This window comes from Rattus norvegicus, chromosome 1 (assembly GCF_021556685.1).
Source record: "Rattus norvegicus strain SHRSP/BbbUtx chromosome 1, alternate assembly SHRSP_T2T, whole genome shotgun sequence".
Lineage (NCBI taxonomy): Eukaryota > Metazoa > Chordata > Mammalia > Rodentia > Muridae > Rattus > Rattus norvegicus.
The window spans coordinates 220,622,933-220,643,035 of record NC_141534.1 but is presented as its reverse complement, the minus strand read 5'-3'; the positions used below and the strand labels follow the sequence as shown (position 1 = coordinate 220,643,035).

Here is a 20,103-nt window from a genome sequence, read left to right as displayed (position 1 = left end):
TCTGCAGACATCAGGCACGGCTTCCCACGTTGCTCACCGGCCCACAGTCAATAGACCCATCGAGGGAGCTCGAACGAAAATGGCACTGTCTACATAGTGCAGAGGAGAATCTGTTACCTAGAGCATTGGTAGGCAGGTTGACAGGAAACACCTCTGGGAAGAGGGTGGCGGTCAGCCCTGGTATCCATCACCAAAGGTCCCTGGAAAGCTCCTTGGATCTAGATAGTGAAGGTCCCAGGAGTGAAGTTGTTCAATGGCAGCGCAAACCTCAGCATAGGCTACAGTGATAACAGCAGTGACTTAAAGCTGACTCGGTTCTAAGGCGTTTCCCATGTGGTGGTTTGAATATGCGTGGCCCATGGGAAGTGGCACAGTTAGTAAGTGTGGCCTTGTTACCCCTTTTATTGTTGAGGATAGTTTTAGCTCTCCTGAATTTTTTGTTATTCCAGATGAATTTGCAAACTGTTCTGTCTAACTCTTTGAAGAATTGGATTGGTATTTTGATAGGGATTGCATTGAATCTGTAGATCGCTTTTGGTAAAATTGCCATTTTTACTATGTTAATCCTGCCAATCCATGAGCATGGGAGATCTTTCCATCTTCTGAGGTCTTCTTCAATTTCTTTCTTCAGGGGCTTGAATTTCTTATCATACAGATCTTTACTTGCTTGGTTAACGTCACACTGAGGTATTTTATATTATTTGGTACTATTATGAAGGGTGTCGTTTCCCTAATATCTTGCTCGGCTTGCTTCTCTTTTGTGTAGAGGAAGGCTACTGATTTATTTGAGTTAATTTTATTCCCAGCCACTTTGCTGAAGTTCTTTATCAGGTTTAGTAGTTCTCTGGTGGAACTTTTGGGATCACTTAAATATACTATCATATCATCTGCAAATAATGATATTTTGACTTCTTCTTTTCCATTCTGTATCCCCTTGACCTCCTTTTGTTGTCTGATTGCTCTGGCTAGAACTTCAAGCACTATATTGAATAGGTAGGGAGAGAGTGGGCAGCCTTGTCTAGTCCCTGATTTTAGTGGGATGGCTTCAATCTTCTCTCCATTTAGTTTAATGTTAGCAACTGGTTTGCTGTATATGGCTTTTACTATGTTTAGGTATGGGCCTTGAATTCCTATTCTTTCCAGGACTTTTATCATGAAAGGGTGTTGAATTTTGTCAAATGCTTTCTCTGCATCTAATGAAATGATCATGTGGTTTTATTCTTTCAGTTTGTTTATATAATGGATTACATTGATGTTTTTCCCTATATTAAACCATCCCTGCATGCCTGGGATGAAGCCTACTTGATCTGGTGGATGATTATTTTGATGTGCTCTTGGATTCAGTTTGCCAGAATTTTATTGAGTATTTTTGCGTCAATATTCATAAGGGAAATTGGTCTGAAGTTCTCTTTCTTTGTTAGGTCTTTGTGTGGTTTAGGTATAAGAGTAATTGTGGCTTCATAGAAGGAATTCGGTAGCTCTCCATCTGTTTCAATTTTGTGGAATAGTTTGGATAGTATTGGTATGAGGTCTTCTATGAAGGTCTGATAGGATTCTGCACTGAACCCGTCCGGACCTGGGCAATTTTTGGTTGGGAGACCTTTAATGACTGCTTCTATTTCGTTAGGAGTTATGGGGTTGTTTAAATGGTTTATCTGTTCCTGATTTAACTTCGATACTTGGTATCTGTCTAGGAAATTGTCCATTTCCTGCAGATTTTCAAGTTTTGTTGAATATAGGCTTTTGTAGTAGGCTCCGATGATTTTTTTAATTTCCTCTGATTCTGTAGTTATGTCTCCCTTTTCACTTCTGATTTTGTTAATTTGGACACACTCTCTGGGTCCTCTCGTTAGTTTGGCTAAGGGTTTATCTATCTTGTTGACTTTCTCAAAGAACCAACTTTTGGTTCTATTGATTCTTTCTATGGTCCTTTTTGTTTCTACTTGGTTGATTTCAGCTCTGAGTTTGATTATTTCCTGCCTTCTACTCCTCCTGGGTGTATTTGCTTCTTTTTGTTCTAGAACTTTTAGGTGTGCTGTCAAGCTGCTGACATATGCTCTCTCCTGTTGCTTTCTGCAGCCACTCAGAGCTATGAGTTTTCCTCTTAGCACAGCTTTCATTGTGTCCCATAATTTTGGGTATGTTGTACCTTCGTTTTCATTAAATTCTAAGAAGTCTTTAATTTCTTTATTTCTTCCTTGACCAGGTTATCATTGAGTAGAGCATTGTTCAACTTCCATGTATATGTGGGTGTTCTTCCCTTATTGTTATTGAAGACCAGCTTTAGCCCATGGTGGTCTGATAGGATGCATGGGATTATTTCTATCTTTCTGTATCTGTTGAGGCCTGTTTTATGACCAATTATATGGTCAATTTTGGAGAAAGTACCATGAGGTGCTGAGAAGAATGTATATCCTTTTGCTTTAGGATAGAATGTTCTATAAATATCTGTTAAGTCCATTTGGTTCATGACTTCTCTTAGTCTGTCTACGTCTCTGTTTAATTTCTGTTTCCATGACCTGTCCATTGATGAGAGTGGGGTGTTGAAATCTCCTACTATTATTGTGTGAGGTGCAATGTGTGTTTTGAGCTTTAGTAAGGTTTCTTTTATGTATGTAGGTGCCCTTGTATTTGGAGCATAGATATTTAGGATTGAGAGTTCATCTTGGTGGATTTTTCCTTTGATGAATATGAAGTGTCCTTCCTTATCTTTTTTGATGACTTTTAGTTGAAAATTGATTTTATTTGATATTAGAATGGCTATTCCAGCTTGCTTCTTCCGACCATTTGCTTGGAAAGTTGATTTCCAGCCTTTCACTCTGAGGTAGTGTCTGTCTTTGTCTCTGAGGTGTATTTCCTGTAGGCAGCAGAAAGCAGGGTCCTCAATGCGTATCCAGTTTGTTAATCTATGCCTTTTTATTGAAGAGTTGAGACCATTGGTGTTGAGAGATATTAAGGAATAGTGATTATTGCTTCCTGTTATATTCATATTTGGATATGAGATTATGTTTGTGTGCTTTTCTTCTCTGTGTTTTGTTGCCAAGACGATTAGTTTCTAACTTTTTCTAGAGTGTAGCTTGCCTCCTTATGTTGGGCTTTACAACTTATTATCCTTTGTAGGGCTGGATTTGTAGAAAGATATTGTGTAAATTTGGTTTCGTCATGGAATATCTTGGTTTCTCCATCTATGTTAATTGAGAGTTTTGCAGGATACAGTAACCTGGGCTGGCATTTGTGTACTCTTAGGGTCTGTATGTTATCTGTCCAGGATCTTCTGGCTTTCATAGCCTCTGGTGAGAAATCTTGTGTGATTCTGATAGGTCTGCCTTTATATGTTACTTGACCTTTTTCCCTTACTGCTTTTAATATTCTTTCTTTTTTTTTTTTATTAACTTGAGTATTTCTTATATACATTTCGAGTGTTATTCCCTTTCCCGGTTTCCAGGCAAACATCCCCCTCCCCCCTCCCCTTCCTTATGGGTGTTCCCCTCCCAACCCTCCCCCCATTGCCGCCCTCCCCCCATAGACTAGTTCACTGGGGGTTCAGTCTTAGCAGGACCCAGGGCTTCCCCTTCCACTGGTGCTCTTACTAGGATATTCATTGCTACCTATGGGGTCAGAGTCCAGGGTCAGTCCATGTATAGTCTTTAGGTAGTGGCTTAGTCCCTGGAAGCTCTGGTTGCTTGGCATTGTTGTACTTTTGGGGTCTCGAGCCCCTTCAAGCTCTTCCAGTTCTTTCTCTGATTCCTTCAATAGGGGACCTATTCTCAGTTCAGTGGTTTGCTGCTGGCATTCGCCTCTGTATTTGCTGTATTCTGGCTATGTCTCTCAGGAGAGATCTACATCCGGCTCCTGTCAGTCTGCACTTCTTTGCTTCATCCATCTTGTCTAATTGGGTGGCTGTATATGTATGGGCCACATGTGGGGCAGGCTCTGAATGGGTGTTCCTTCAGTCTCTGTTTTAATCTTTGCCTCTCCCTTCCCTGCCAAGGGTATTCTTTTTCCTCATTTAAAGAAGGAGTGAAGCATTCACATTTTGATCATCCGTCTTGAGTTTCGTTTGTTCTAGGGATCTAGGGTAATTCAAGCATTTGGGCTAATAGCCACTTATCAATGAGTGCATACCATGTATGTCTTTCTGTGATTGGGTTAGCTCACTCAGGATGATATTTTCCAGTTCCAACCATTTGCCTACGAATTTCATAAACTCGTTGTTTTTGATAGCTGAGTAATATTCCATTGTGTAGATGTACCACATTTTCTGTATCCATTCCTCTGTTGAAGGGCATCTGGGTTCTTTCCATTTTCTGGCTATTATAAATAAGGCTGCGATGAACATAGTGGAGCATGTGTCTCTTTTATATGTTGAGGCATCTTTTGGGTATATGCCCAAGAGAGGTATAGCTGGATCCTCAGGCAGTTCAATGTCCAATTTTCTGAGGAACCTCCAGACTGATTTCCAGAATGGTTTTACCAGTCTGCAATCCCACCAACAATGGAGGAGTGTTCCTCTTTCTCCACATCCTCGCCAGCATCTGCTGTCACCTGAGTTTTTGATCTTAGCTATTCTCACTGGTGTGAGGTGAAATCTCAGGGATGTTTTGATTTGCATTTCCCTTATGACTAAAGATGTTGAACATTTCTTTAGGTGTTTCTCAGCCATTCGGCATTCCTCAGCTGTGAATTCTTTGTTTAGCTCTGAACCCCATTTTTTAATAGGGTTATTTGTTTCCCTGCGGTCTAACTTCTTGAGTTCTTTGTATATTTTGGATATAAGGCTATCTGTTGTAGGATTGGTAAAGATCTTTTCCCAATCTGTTGGTTGCCGTTTTGTCCTAACCACAGTGTCCTTTGCCTTACAGAAGCTTTGCAGTTTTATGAGATCCCATTTGTCGATTCTTGATCTTAGAGCATAAGCCATTGGTGTTTTGTTCAGGAAATTTTTTCCAGTGCCCATGTGTTCCAGATGCTTCCCTAGTTTTTCTTCTATTAGTTTGAGTGTGTCTGGTTTGATGTGGAGGTCCTTGATCCACTTGGACTTAAGCTTTGTACAGGGTGATAAGCATGGATCGATCTGCATTCTTCTACATGTTGCCCTCCAGTTGAACCAGCACCATTTGCTGAAAATGCTATCTTTTTTCCATTGGATGGTTTTGGCTCCTTTGTCAAAAATCAAGTGACCATAGGTGTGTGGGCTCATTTCTGGGTCTTCAATTCTATTCCATTGGTCTATCTGTCTGTCTCTGTACCAATACCATGCAGTTTTTATCACTATTGCTCTGTAATACTGCTTGAGTTCAGGGATAGTGATTCCCCCTGAAGTCCTTTTATTGTTGAGGATAGCTTTAGCTATCCTGGGTTTTTTTGTTATTCCAGATGAATTTGCAAATTGTTCTGTCTAACTCTTTGAAGAATTGGATTGGTATTTTGATGGGGATTGCATTGAATCTGTAGATTGCTTTTGGTAAAATGGCCATTTTTACTATATTAATCCTGCCAATCCATGAGCATGGGAGATCTTTCCATCTTCTGAGGTCTTCTTCAATTTCTTTCCTCAGTGTCTTGAAGTTCTTATTGTACAGATCTTTTACTTGCTTGGTTAAAGTCACACCGAGGTACTTTATATTATTTGGGTCTATTATGAAGGGTGTCGTTTCCCTAATTTCTTTCTCGGCTTGTTTCTCTTTTGTATAGAGGAAGGCAACTGATTTATTTGAGTTAATTTTATACCCAGCCACTTTGCTGAAGTTGTTTATCAGCTTTAGTAGTTCTCTGGTGGAACTTTTGGGATCACTTAAATATACTATCATGTCATCTGCAAATAGTGATATTTTGACCTCTTCTTTTCCGATCTGTATCCCCTTGATCTCCTTTTGTTGTCTGATTGCTCTGGCTAGAACTTCAAGAACTATATTGAATAAGTAGGGAGAGAGTGGGCAGCCTTGTCTAGTCCCTGATTTTAGTGGGATTGCTTCAAGTTTCTCTCCATTTAGTTTAATGTTAGCAACTGGTTTGCTGTATATGGCTTTTACTATGTTTAGGTATGGGCCTTGAATTCCTATTCTTTCCAGGACTTTTATCATGAAGGGGTGTTGAATTTTGTCAAATGCTTTCTCAGCATCTAATGAAATGATCATGTGGTTCTGTTCTTTCAGTTTGTTTATATAATGGATCACGTTGATGGTTTTCCGTATATTAAACCATCCCTGCATGCCTGGGATGAAGCCTACTTGATCATGGTGGATGATTGTTTTGATGTGCTCTTGAATTCGGTTTGCCAGAATTTTATTGAGTATTTTTGCGTCGATATTCATAAGGGAAATTGGTCTGAAGTTCTCTTTCTTTGTTGTGTCTTTGTGTGGTTTAGGTATAAGAGTAATTGTGGCTTCGTAGAAGGAATTCGGTAGGGCTCCATCTGTTTCAATTTTGTGGAATAGTTTGGATAATATTGGTATGAGGTCTTCTATGAAGGTTTGATAGAATTCTGCACTAAACCCGTCTGGACCTGGGCTCTTTTTGGTTGGGAGACCTTTAATGACTGCTTCTATTTCCTTAGGAGTTATGGGGTTGTTTAACTGGTTTATCTGTTCCTGATTTAACTTCAATACCTGGTATCTGTCTAGGAAATTGTCCATTTCCTGCAGATTTTCAAGTTTTGTTGAATATAGGTTTTTATACTAAGATCTGATGATTTTTTGAATTTCCTCTGAATCTGCAGTTATGTCTCCCTTTTCATTTCTGATTTTGTTAATTTGGACACACTCTCTGTGTCCTCTCGTTAGTCTGGCTAAGGGTTTATCTATCTTGTTGATTTTCTCAAAGAACCAACTTTTGGTTCTGTTGATTCTTTCTATGGTCCTTTTTGTTTCTACTTGGTTGATTTCAGCTCTGAGTTTGATTATTTCCTGCCTTCTACTCCTCCTGGGTGTATTCGCTTCTTTTTGTTCTAGAGCTTTTAGGTGTGCTGTCAAGCTGCTGACATATACTCTTTCCTGTTTCTTTCTGCAGGCACTCAGAGCTATGAGTTTTCCTCTTAGCACAGCTTTCATTGTGTCCCATAAGTTTGAGTATGTTGTATCTTCATTTTCATTAAATTCTAAAAAGTTTTTAATTTCTTTCTTTATTTCTTCCTTGACCAGGTTATCATTGAGTAGAGCATTGTTCAATTTCCATGTATATGTGGGCATTCTTCCCTTATTGTTATTGAAGACCAGTTTTAGGCCGTGGTGGTCCAATAGCACGCATGGGATTATTTCTATCTTTCTGTACCTGTTGAGGCCCGTTTTTTGACCAATTATATGGTCAATTTTGGAGAAAGTACCATGAGGAGCTGAGAAGAAGGTATATCCTTTTGCTTTAGGATAGAATGTTCTATAAATATCCGTTAAGTCCATTTGGCTCATGACTTCTCTTAGTCTGTCGACATCACTGTTTAATTTCTGTTTCCATGATCTGTCCATTGATGAGAGTGGGGTGTTGAAATCTCCCACTATTATTGTGTGAGGTGCAATGTGTGTTTTGAGCTTTAGTAAGGTTTCTTTTACGTATGTAGGTGCCCTTGTATTTGGGGCATAGATATTTAGGATTGAGAGTTCATCTTGGTGGATTTTTCCTTTGATGAATATGAAGTGTCCTTCCTTATCTTTTTTGATGACTTTTAGTTGGAAATTGATTTTATTTGATATTAGAATGGCTACTCCAGCTTGCTTCTTCTGACCATTTGCTTGGAAAGTTGTTTTCCAGCCTTTCACTCTGAGGTAGTGTCTGTCTTTGTGTCTGAGGTGTGTTTCCTGTAGGCAGCAGAATGCAGGGTCCTCGTTGCGTATCCAGTTTGTTAATCTATGTCTTTTTATTGGGGAGTTGAGGCCATTGATATTGAGAGATATTAAGGAATAGTGATTATTGTTTCCCTTTATATTCATATTTGGATGTGAGGTTATGTTTGTGTGCTTTCATTCTCTTTGTTTTGTTGCCAAGACGATTAGTTTCTTGCTTCTTCTAGGGTATAGCTTGCCTCCTTATGTTGGGCTTTACCATTTATTATCCTTTGTAGTGCTGGATTTGTAGAAAGATATTGTGTAAATTTGGTTTTGTCATGGAATATCTTGGTTTCTCCATCAATGTTAATTGAGAGTTTTGCTGGATACAGTAACCTGGGCTGGCATTTGTGTTCTCTTAGGGTCTGTATGACATCAGTCCAGGATCTTCTGGCCTTCATAGTTTCTGGCGAGAAGTCTGGTGTGATTCTGATAGGTCTCCCTTTGTATGTTACTTGACCTTTTTCCCTTACTGCTTTTAATATTCTTTCTTTATTTTGTGCGTTTGGTGTTTTGACAATTATGTGACGGGAGGTGTTTCTTTTCTGGTCCAATCTATTTGGAGTTCTGTAGGCTTCTTGTATGTCTATGGGTATCTCTTTTTTTAGGTTAGGGAAGTTTTCTTCTATGATTTTGTTGAAGATATTTACTGGTCCTTTGAGCTGGGAGTCTTCACTCTCTTCTATACCTATTATCCTTAGGTTTGATCTTCTCATTGCGTCCTGGATTTCCTGTATGTTTTGGACCAGTAGCTTTTTCCGCTTTACATTATCTTTGACAGTTGAGTCAATGATTTCTATGGAATCTTCTGCTCCTGAGATTCTCTCTTCCATCTCTTGTATTCTGTTGGTGAAGCTTGTATCTACAGCTCCTTGTCTCTTCTTTTGGTTTTCTATATCCAGGGTTGTTTCCATGTGTTCTTTCTTGATTGCTTCTATTTCCATTTTTAATTCCTTCAACTGTTTGATTGTGTTTTCCTGGAATTCTTTCAGGGATTTTTGTGTCTCCTCTCTATGGGCTTCTACTTGTTTATTTATGTTTTCCTGGAATTCTTTCAGGGATTTTTGCGATTCCTCTCTGTAGGCTTCTACTTGTTCTCTAAGGGAGTTCTTCATGTCTTTCTTGAAGTCCTCCAGCATCATGATCAAATATGATTTTGAAACTAGATCTTGCTTTTCTGGTGTGTTTGGATATTCCGTGTTTGCTTTGGTGGGAGAATTGGGCTCCGATGATGCCATGTAGTCTTGGTTTCTGTTGCTTGTGTTCCTGCGCTTGCCTCTTGCCATCAGATTATCTCTAGTGTTACTTTGTTCTGCTATTTCTGACAGTGGCTAGACTGTCCTATAAGCCTGTGTGTCAGGAGTGCGGTAGACCTGTTTTCCTCTCTTTCAGTCAGTTATGGGGACAGAGTGTTCTGCTTTCGGGCGTGTAGTTTTTCCTCTCTACAGGTCTTCAGCTGTTCCTGTGGGCCTGTGTCTTGAGTTCACCAGGCAGCTTTCTTGCAGCAGAAAATTTGGTCTTACCTGTGGTCCTGAGGCTCAAGTTCGCTCATGGGGTGCTGCCCACGGGCTCTCTGCAGCGGCAGCAATCAGGAAGACCTGTGCCGCCCCTTCCGGGAGCTTCAGTGCACCAGGGTTCCAGATGGTTTTTGGCTTTTTCCTCTGGCGTCCGAGATGTGTGTGCAGGGAGCAGTCTCTTCTGGTTTCCCAGGCTTGTCTGCCTCTCTGAAGGTTTAGCTCTCCCTCCCACGGGATTTGGGTGCAGAGAACTGTTTATCCGGTCTGTTTCTTTCAGGTTCCGGCGGTGTCTCCTTAATATTCTTTCTTTATTTTGTGCATTTGGTGTTTTGATTATTATGTGACGGGAGGAGTTTCTTTTCTCGTCCAATCTATTTGGAGTTCTGTAGGCTTCTTGTATGTTTATGGGCAATTCTTTCTTTAGGTTAGGGAAGTTTTCTTCTATGATTTTGTTGAAGATATTTACTGGTCCTTTGAGCTGGGAGTCTTCACTCTCTTCTATACCTATTATCCTTAGGTTTGATCTTCTCATTGAGTCCTGGATTTCCTGTATGTTTTGGACCAGTAGCTTTTTCCGTTTTACATTTTCTTTGATCGTTGTGTCGATGATTTCTATGGAGTCTTCTGCTCCTGAGATTCTTTCTTCTATCTCTTGTATTCTGTTTGTGATGCTTGTATCTACAGCTCCTTGTCTCTTCCTTTGGTTTTCTATATCCAGGGTTGTTTCTCTTTGTGCTTTCTTTATTGCTTCTATTTCCATTTTTAATTCCTTCAACTGTTTGATTGTGTTTTCCTGGAATTCTTTCATGGATTTTTGTGATTCCTCTCTATAGGCTTCTACTTGTTTATGTTTTCCTGTGTTTCTCTAAGGGAGTTCTTCATGTCTTTCTTGAAGTCCTCCAGCATCATGATCAAATATGATTTTAAATCTAGATCATGCTTTTCTGGTGTGTTTGGATATTCAGTGTTTGCTTTGGTGGGAGAATTGGGCTCTGATGATGCCATGTAGTCTTGGTTTCTGTTGCTTGGGCTCCTGCGCTTGCCTCTCGCCATCAGGTTTTCTCTGGTGTTACCTTATTCTGCTATTTCTGACAGTGGCTAATCCGTCCTATAGGCCTGTGTGTCAGGAGTGCTGTACACCTGTGTTCCTGTTTTCTTTCAGCCAGTTATGGGAACACAGTGTTCTGCTTTTGGGCGTGTAGTCTTTCCTGTCTACTGGTCTTCAGCTGTTTCTGTGGGCCTGTATCCTGAGTCCACCAGGCAGGTTGCTTGGAGCAGAAAAGTTGGTCTTATCTGTGGTCCCGTGGCTCAAGTTGCTCGTGGGGGGATGCTTTTGAGCTCTCAGTGAGGGCAGCAACCAGAAGGGTCTGTGCCACCTTTTCCCGGAGCCCCGGTGCACCAGGGTCCCAGGTGGCATTAGGTGTTTTCCTCTGGAGTCAGAAATGTGGGCAGAGTGTAGTCTCTTCTGGCTTCTCAGGTGTGTCTGCCCCTCTGAAGGTTTAGCTCTCCCTCCCACGGGATTTGGGTGCAGAGAACTGTTGACCAATTCCCTTCAGGTCCGGCCGGGTGGTGTCTGGACTGCGGGGGGAGGGGGGGTCTGCCGTTCGAGTCTTGTGTTTCTTCTTTAAGGGCTTCTATTTGTTTACTTGTGTTATCCTGCATTTATTTAAGGTAGTTATTTAGGTCCTTCTTAAAGTCCTCTATCATTATCATAAAATGTGATTTTTAAATCTAAATCTTGCTTTTCCAGTGTGTTTGGCTATCCAGTATTTTCTTTGGTGGGAGAACTGGGTTCTGATGATGCTTGGTTTCTGTTGCTTAGGTTCCTGCACTTGCCTCTAACCACTGGGTTGTCTCTGGGGTTTGCGTGTCTTGCTGTTTCTGAGAGTGCCTTGACCCTCCTGTAGGCCTCTGTGTCAGCACTCCTGTAGAACTGTTTTCCTGTTTTCTTTCAGCCTTTCCTAAGAACAGGTGCTCTGCTCTCAGGTGTATAGGTGCTCCTGGTAACTGCCTTTCAGCTCTAGGCGTGGGCAAGAGTCAGAAGGGTCCTGCCCCTGATTGCTCCTAGGTCCTTGCACCCAGGGGCTCAGTTGGCACTATGCCATTCCCTCTTGAGTCTGGAATGTGGGCAGAGGGCAGTCTCCTCTGATTTCTTAGGAGTATCCACACTTCTGAGGGTCCAGCTCTCTCCCCCACAGGATTTGGGTACAGGGAGTTGTTTGGTCGGTTCTGTACAGTCCTGGGCACAGACCGGAACTGCAGGTACTGGTGGCTTACTGTTCCTATGTTCCTGTGTCCAGAGGCATTATGCAGTTTCCCCTTGGGCCAGGGATGTGGGCAGAGGTGTGCAGAAGTGGTCATCTGTTCTGCGGTTTCAGGATGTCTGCCCTTCTGGGTGTTCAGCTCTCTTCCCCATGGGATTCGGGTGCAGGGAACTGTGGGATGGTATCAGTTCAGTTCCAGAGAGAGCTAGAAAGGGGAAGTGCCCTGACCCAGAGGACTTCTGCCTCTGTGTGTCCTGAATCCACCAGGCAGATCACTTCGAGCATAAAAGTGGGTCTTACCTCTGCTCTCAGGTATGTATGCGCTCCTGGCGACTGTCCTTCAGCTCTAGGCATCTAGGAATCAGAAGGGTCCTGCCCCTGATTGCTCCTAGGTCCTTGTGCCCAGGGGGTACAGTTGGCACTAGGCAATTCCCTCTTGGGTCTGGAATGTGGGTAGAGGGTAGTCTCCTCTGATTTCTCAGGAGTGTCAGCACTTCTGAGGGTCCAGCTCTCTCTCCTATGGGATTTGGGTGCAGGGAGCTTTTTTCCTTCCTTTTAAATTTCCCACTTTGGGATGTATCTCTACTCCAGCTTGGATCTTGACCGTGAACTACTTCTTTCTGGCTTCGTGAGCACATGGGGACGAGAAATTTTGGTCCCTACTAAACCACAGTATAAATCTTTCCTCCAATTGATTTCAAGAAGAATTTAAAGTTTGACTGTATGGTATTTAGGGAGATTTTAGACTTAGAATTAGTGCTGTAATAACTTACAATTGGAGAAGATGTTGAGATGAGGTGAATATGTTTTGCACATTGGAAAGGACATCAATTTGGAGGATCTAGAAGCAAAATTATAGGTTGAATTGTGGAGTTTTTTTAATATGCGCAAATGTTAGTTAAGCTAAACTAAGGTAACTCTGGAGAAGGGCAGACCATATTACTGGTACTCTTATAAGAAGGCGTTTGAGGAAGGTGGCTATGTGAATATAAAGACACATGGGAATAGTGCTTCCCAAATCCAAAGAGGGAAGTGCCCTCCTTAGAGCAACTAGGAAAGCATGGTCCTACCAACACATTGATCTGTAACTATGAGACAGTTAATTTCTGGTTGAAAAATCATTCATGTTATGTTACTTATCACAATGTCCTTGGAGAACAAGTAGAGGAGGCCAATAAATTGCTGTCTGCTTCTCCAGTCTTTTATTCCAATTGAGATTAGACACAAGAATGAAAACAACCGAGAAAACACACACACACACACACACACACACACACACACACACACATATATATATATACATATATATATATATATACATATATATATATATACAGGGCTGTCAGCTTTGTTGTTGATTATCACCTTTGAAATCCTTGTTAAGTGCTCGCTTCGGCAGCACATATACTAAAATTGGAACAATACAGAGAAGATTAGCATGGCCCCTAGCAAGGATGAAATCCTTGTTAATGAATTTGGCAACACTAATCATTGGGGTTAGTATGGTTGTAATGAAACACCATAGCCAAAGCAACTAGGGAAGAAAAGATTTTATTTGGCTTTTCCACATCATAGTTCATAATCAAAGGAAATCAGAACAGGAACTCAATGATGGCAGGAACCTTGAAACAGAAGCTGATGCAGAGACCATGGAGGAGTGCTGCTTATTGGCTTCTTTCCCATGGCTTGCTCAGACTGCTTTCTTATAGGACCTGGACTGCCTACCCAAGGGTGGCTCACCCACAATGGGCTCCCACACCAATCACCAGTTAAGAACATGTCACACAGACTTGCTTACAACCCAATCCTATAAAAAGTATTTTCTCAATTGAGGCTTCCTTTTCTCTAGTAACTCAAGCTTGTGTCAAGTTGACATAAACTAGCCAGCACACTGATGTTTTGGATTAAGTCCATCTACCTATTTAAAATATACAATAAACTAAATGCTTCCCTATTGGAAACCAGACAAGTATCAGCTATTGAAAAAAAGAGTTGGATGTTCTAAACACAATTCATTCTGGGGAAAAAACAAGGGAACCCAAAAGAATCTGTCTCTATCAGAATGACCTATTCCACTGGTAAGGTCTCACTCTTCCCATAAGAAAGAATGACTTCACTTCATGAAGGCTGTAATAAAAAAAACAGAACATACAATTCCAAATATACTTAGAATAATAGCATAAAACATAATCATATTATCAACCCCATTAAAAGGGACTGAGAATCATAGATAGGCATCTAACCCAACTGTCATTAGAGAGGCTTCACCCAGCAACTGATGGAAACAGCAAGACCCACAGCCAAACATCAGTCAGAGTTTGGGGAATCCCTTGAAAAAGGGGAAGAACGGATTGTAGGAGCCATAGGGGTCAAGAACAACTAACATGAGCCCAGAGGGGCTCACAGAGACTGAACTAACAACCAGGGAGCCTGCATGCCCTCTCCACATATATTGTGTAGCTTGGTCTTATGGGACTCCTAACAGTAGTAGCAGGGGCTGTCTCTGACTCTGTTGCCTGTCTCTGGGACCCTTTCCCCCTACTGGGCTGCCTTGTCCAATCTTAATAAAAGAGGATGCACCTAGTCTTACTACAACTTGATATGCCAAGGCTGGTTGTTATCCACAGAGGTCAGCCCTTTTCTGAAAAGAAATGGAGGAGGAATAAAGGTGGGTGAGAGAGTGGGGAGGGACTGGGGAGGAGAGAGGGAGGAGAAACAGCAGTCAAGATGTAAAATAAAGAAATTTTTTAAAAATGTTTTAAAGGTGGGGGACTGAGAAAAATGAAGTAAACTATGTACTGCTTTGCTTTCTCTCCTTTCCAGCCCCATCATGTGTAAAACAGAAGTAAAAGTTGGGAAGCTGTTAACATAATTAAAGTGTTTAGCAAGAGATTCACCTCATAAATAAGAAAGCCACTACCTTGAAATAATCATAATTGTTTGGAACTATAAAGGATAAATGGTGCATTCTGACCCAAAAAAAAACGCTTTTCTTGCACTGCTTTCAAATGACTTGTTCCACATGTGGAATGTTTCTTTTCTCATTCAGATGGCTGGCATGATGCTTCTACAAATTTCTGTCTTGTGTACCATCTCAGAGTTGATTATTGCAATCACAGTGCTCCACTGGTTCATGTCATCGCGTAAAAATAAAGTACCCTCAAACGAAAGTGAGTAACAGAGACCAGGTTGATGGGTTAGAGGGCAAGGCACCTGCTACACAAACATGGTGACCTTAATTCCAGTCCCAACACACATGTGGAAAGAAGTGGATATGTTAGTAGGTGTCTGTGACCCTTCCTGGGAGACAGAGATAGCTAGTCAGCCAGTCTAGCAGAAACATCAAGTGTCAACTTCAATGAAAAACACTGTAAAATAGACCAATAAAGTGTAGAACAACACTCCAACATCAACCTCTGGCCATCACAGGAGCCTGAAACGAAAGAAAACCCCTCAACAAAGGCTAGGAATTTTATTAGATCAAGCAATTAAAGAAATCTATACCCAATCACTAGCCCACTTTGCCATATTACCTTAAATATGGAGCTTTGAGCCAAAACATTCTGAGATATGGAAATGAATAGCAAAGAATGTTCTTCACAAATGGAGAAAAATAAGTCAATTAATTTTTTTCTAAGTAAGTCTAGACCTTAGACTTAAACATGAGATGTTTTATTCAGCTAAAATAAGTAGGTGTTAAAGTAGATTGATTCTCAATTTGTTTGAAGAACCACCATAATGATTTCCATAGTGGCTGTACAGGTTTCCAATCCCACCAGCAGTGGAGGAGTGTTTCCCTTGCTCCTCATCCTCACCAGCTGAGCTGTCACTTGAGCATGTAGCTTGGTTTTCTTGTGGAACTCCTAACAGTAGGAGCAGGGGCTGTCTCCGACTCCATTGCCTGACTCTGGGACCCTTTCCTCCTACTGGGCTGCCTTGTCCAACCTTAATAGAAGAGGATGCACCTAGTCTTACTACAACTTGATATCAAGGCTGGTTGATATCCAAGATATATCTTGGAGAACTGCTTTTTTCTGAAGAGAAATAGAGAGGGAGTAGATCTGGGAGAGAGAGAAATAGGGGGAATAGGAGGAGTGGAAGGAGGGGAAACTCTGATTGGAGTGTATTGTATACAAGAAGAATGTATTTTTAACTTAAAAAAAATAAAAACAACCTTTAAAAAACACTAAAATTATAGCAGCACCTAACCTAAAATAAAATAAACTGAAACTCTTTTTTAAAAAAAAGTCAGAATCCCAGAGCAGAAAACTACAACAGTAAAATTAGAATTTTTAGTACAATAATTTAAAGAAGTCGTGAGGTGGAAGAAGAAGCAGCAACTTGAAGATAGGCAATTTCAATCATCAGTAGCACAGAGCAAGGACAAATGCAGAAAACGAACAGTGTATTAGACACTGGGAAAGACAATGGGGTGCCAAAACGTGCATATGGGAGTCACGGAAGGAGTAGAGAGAGGGAAAGAAAGGGGAAAGGGGAAGAAGAGATTTTAGAGAACTTTTAGGACATTTGTAGGTATAAATCGTATATTTTTTAAATCTCAAAGCAAAACTCAACTTTTTGCTGTTGAAAAATTAGAAAATGACTTTTAAAACTAAGCTTAAAGTGAAAAATGAAAATAATAGCCCGAAATAAAAATAAATGCATATGCCTCATGCAATACATGCATATCAATAAGAAAAAGAGAACAAAGAAAAACAAAAGTGTATTCTCTTTTTTAAAAAAAATAACAAACCAACAAACCTGTAGCTATATGGACAAAAGGAAAAGGAAGATCAAATTTCATTTGTCAAATTATGAATGAACAGAACAATATTAAAGAAATAAAAATATTGAAGTGGCTATTAGGAACAATGACATGCCAACAAATGGGATAGATGCTCTCGTTTGCCTCCGTTGCTGGATAACACACTGACCAATTCGATGACTAAGTAATCTTTTCAAATGGTACAGGGACAACTAAAAAGTGAAACTAATAGATCACTACCCCACACAAGCTCCACAAGTTAATTCAAAATGCACAAAGACCTCAGCTTAAGAGTCAACATTGTGAAACTCTTAGAAGAAACTCTAGGCATAATGCTTTTTAACTTAGGTTAGGTAATGATGGATGCTCCATCAAAAACACAAAACAAATTTCATGCATAAATTGATTGGCCAAGGAAAGAATACAACAGAGAAATCTACGGAATATAGTTGGAAGAGCCCTCACTACCAGCAGCAAAAATATCTACCAAAGCAAAAGACAGAGGGGTGGCTCAGCAGTTAAGAGGCAGAGGTGTTACATAAAAATGTCACACTTCTCTCTATCTAGAGTTGACATTAATCCCTTACCCTTCTCCATTTAAATATCAAAACAGAGGAAGCCGAGTAGGGTGACTGGAGTGAGTTCATTGAGGCTGTGTCAATTGATTTTCTTGTCTTTAAATGAAAAGAGAAGTCATTTCCTGTGAAATAGACAATGTTTACAACACCAGAACTAAACACCTCGGAAGTGAATAGACAATTATTAACTATATGTCTACGTAATTTTTATAATTCATTCTTCTTCTATTTGTCATCTCAGGATAAACATAGGACTGTGTACAAAGAGAAGGCAAAATTTCAAGCTTGTTGCTTAAGCATAATTTTTTGATTGACTTACATTCCTTTTATACCTATATTCATCACTAAGATAATAAAAATATTTTAAAATCAAAAAAAAAGAGGCAGTCAGTTTTGAAGACACAGTTTACTTCCCACTGGTCACATACAACATCTCCCAACCACCTTTAACTCTCCAACATCCTATTCTGGCCTCTCTGAGCAATGTATACACATGGTGCATATACAGTCAAGCAGGCACACACACTTACATGCAAATAAAAATAAACTTTTGAAGGCTTTCATTACCAAATCAATCTAGTACCATTTTAAAAGTGTATACACCATGGCTAATTAGGCATTATCCTAAGAACTCAAAGTTAGTCAGCATATAAAAATTAATCAATAAACACTACATTATTAGGTAAAGAATAGAGACATACTGGGCTGGAGAGATGGCTCAGCCGTTAAAGGCTAGGCTCACAACCAAAAATATAAGACTAGAGACATAATCACTAAAATTATTAATTGTGTACACAGGTTGCAATAATGATAGTTTTCATATATGTTCAGCTTACCTAATATTTTTTAAAATAAATCAAAATAAATAAAAATAACTGTATTCTTGTATCAGCCTAAAATTCTGCCTGGGAGTAGAGGGATAACAGGCCTTGATGGCTACTATATGAAAACAAATTGCTGAGATGAAGCGCAGCAATAAACGGAGACCAGGTCCTGAGAGCATTTAACCAAGTTATTAAAGAACGCCTACTTTAGACTTGGGTACGAGGGGCCCTTGAAGGATTTAAACAGCAATGTATCTCAGTCATACTTTGTTCCTACTATAATTACATTCATTAGAATATTTTCTATAGCAACTTATAGGTGCTCACCCCTAACTCAATTATTCAACCAGTCAGGAGAAGATGCATCTGTTAAAACAACAGTTCCAAAGTTAGGAAGACCTTAGGCGTGATGGGTACAGGACTTCTTTCTGCCCCACCTCCACCCCCACCCCACCCCCGTATCTGCATCTGTATCCTAAGACTGTTTCAGTTCGTGCTCCCAAGATGGCTCAGACCACATAACTCCTGGTCACATGCTTCAGAAATTGGTTCTTCTTCCTCTGAAAGAATAGGAAACCCCTCTCTCCCTCTCACAGACACAAATGCCTCCAGCTCTGAACTAAATAATAGCAAAGAGGACTGGATTGGCATAAGACAAAGTGTGGTGGCAGGGTGATTTTGAGGGAACCCACCTGCCTCTGGGCCATTCAAGAAGGAGAAATCAGAAAAGAAGACAAGGCATTAGACAAGGATAAGTAATCGAGCAATCCAAGTTATGCATATCTAAATGTAAATAATGCAGCATAGGAAAGGAACAGGAGTTTGAAAGTCAAAATATACATTGTGTATATTAGTTTTATAATCAAGTTTCTCAGGCAACAGGACTGACTATAGATGGTTCAGCCTTCATTAATAGTTCCCCTATCACTCAAGAGTTGTAGTTTTGAATACTTAAACTTAATTCCAGTAGATTAAGAGATGATTTAAGTACTCATCTTCTCAGGGGGATTTTTGTGTGCTTAGCAAAAGATTCTTTAATACATGTAAAGGATACATGGGGGAAAAAAAGCTTTAAAGTGTTGCTCAGGAAAACAATAATACCATGTCCCTTAAGATGTGTTCTAGTCCCAATTTCTGTTTCTTTGAAAAACTTCCCGGGGTTGGGGATTTAGCTCAGTGGTAGAGCGCTTGCCTAGGAAGCGCAAGGCCCTGGGTTCGGTCCCCAGCTCCGAAAAAAAGAACAAAAAAAAAAGAAAAGAAAAACTTCCCTGTCCCAAAGAAACTTAAGGGAGAAAAGGGTTTATTTGGCTTATAATTACAGGATACAGTCTATTGTTGCAGGGAAGGCAAGGCAGGAACTTAAAACACCATGTCCACAGTCAAAAACAGAGGAAAAAAAAAATAAAAGCATGGACCCTTGTGTTCTTGTTTATCTCAACCAGCTTGCTTAACTCTTATACAGTCCAGGGCCTGGCCCATGAAATGCTGCCACCCACATTCATGGTGGGTAGTCCCACCGCAATTAGTAATCAAGACAATTCCCCACAGACATGCCTTCGAGTCAGTCTAATCTAGATCATTTCTCAGCTGAAAGTCTCTTCCAGGTGAGGCTAGGTTGTGTCAAGTTAACAGTTAAGACTAGTCAGCATAGCATGACTTCCTGCATGGCATACAAGACCCCCAAATCTGATACAACCACCAGAATATAGCAGAAGGTTAAAGTCCCTTTGAAAAGTGTAATACTTGAAGGTATTGGGTTTGCTACAATGCATAGAAACCTGTGGGGTAGAAATGATGCACACATGTATACTCCCAGCACTCAGGATGCTAACCGAGAAGGATCGTCCATTCCAGGGCAACTTGAGATACATAGTGAGATTCTATTCGAAAAGAAAAAAGAAAAGAAAAAAAAAAGAAAAACCAAACCAATCAAGTAAATAATTAAGCAGTACCTCTTAGGTCATAGATCCATGGGTATGGCCTCAAGACACAGAGAGTGCCGTCTTCCTAGAGTTTCAGCTCGCCCATGCTCTAGGCTTTTACATTTAAGTGGTTGTTATTTAGTCTAGTTTTGACTTGATGACTAAGGGCAAACCTTTTATCCTCAAGACGATACTAATTACCAATTTGCTATCTCTCAACTTTTCCTAGTTTTCTCAGAACCACCACCTTCAAAACCACCATCTCTACTCGACTTGGAAAATGTCTCTGAAGACTCCTAACCAAAGAAAATAGAAGATGAAATTGATGTGACTTAACTGAAGAGCCCTTCAGTCACATCCTTGCCACTTCTCACTTTCTCCTAGTTCAGTAATAAATGATGCAATTTGATCACAAA

General features: G+C 40.3%; 1 protein-coding gene and 1 non-coding gene across 9 annotated transcripts in view; both read left to right on the top strand.

Moving 5' to 3' along the window:
* Ms4a20 (membrane-spanning 4-domains, subfamily A, member 20) overlaps positions 1-20,103 on the top strand; it is a 46,061-nt gene extending 25,958 nt beyond the window's left edge. For 6 of the 8 annotated variants that reach the window (NM_001432889.1, NM_001432887.1, NM_001432890.1 and 3 more), the window contains 2 exons: positions 14,648-14,768; positions 19,917-20,103. In NM_001432889.1, the coding sequence (NP_001419818.1) occupies positions 14,648-14,768; positions 19,917-19,987 (192 nt within the window). In that variant the 3' untranslated portion in view covers positions 19,988-20,103. The remainder of the gene's footprint in view (positions 1-14,647; positions 14,769-19,916) is intronic. The other 2 variants (NM_001432891.1, XM_087558955.1) reach the window with 1 other exon arrangement.
* Positions 12,982-13,087, top strand: LOC148007865 (U6 spliceosomal RNA). Its single transcript, XR_015655611.1, has one exon. It is a non-coding gene; the product is annotated as a U6 spliceosomal RNA (small nuclear RNA).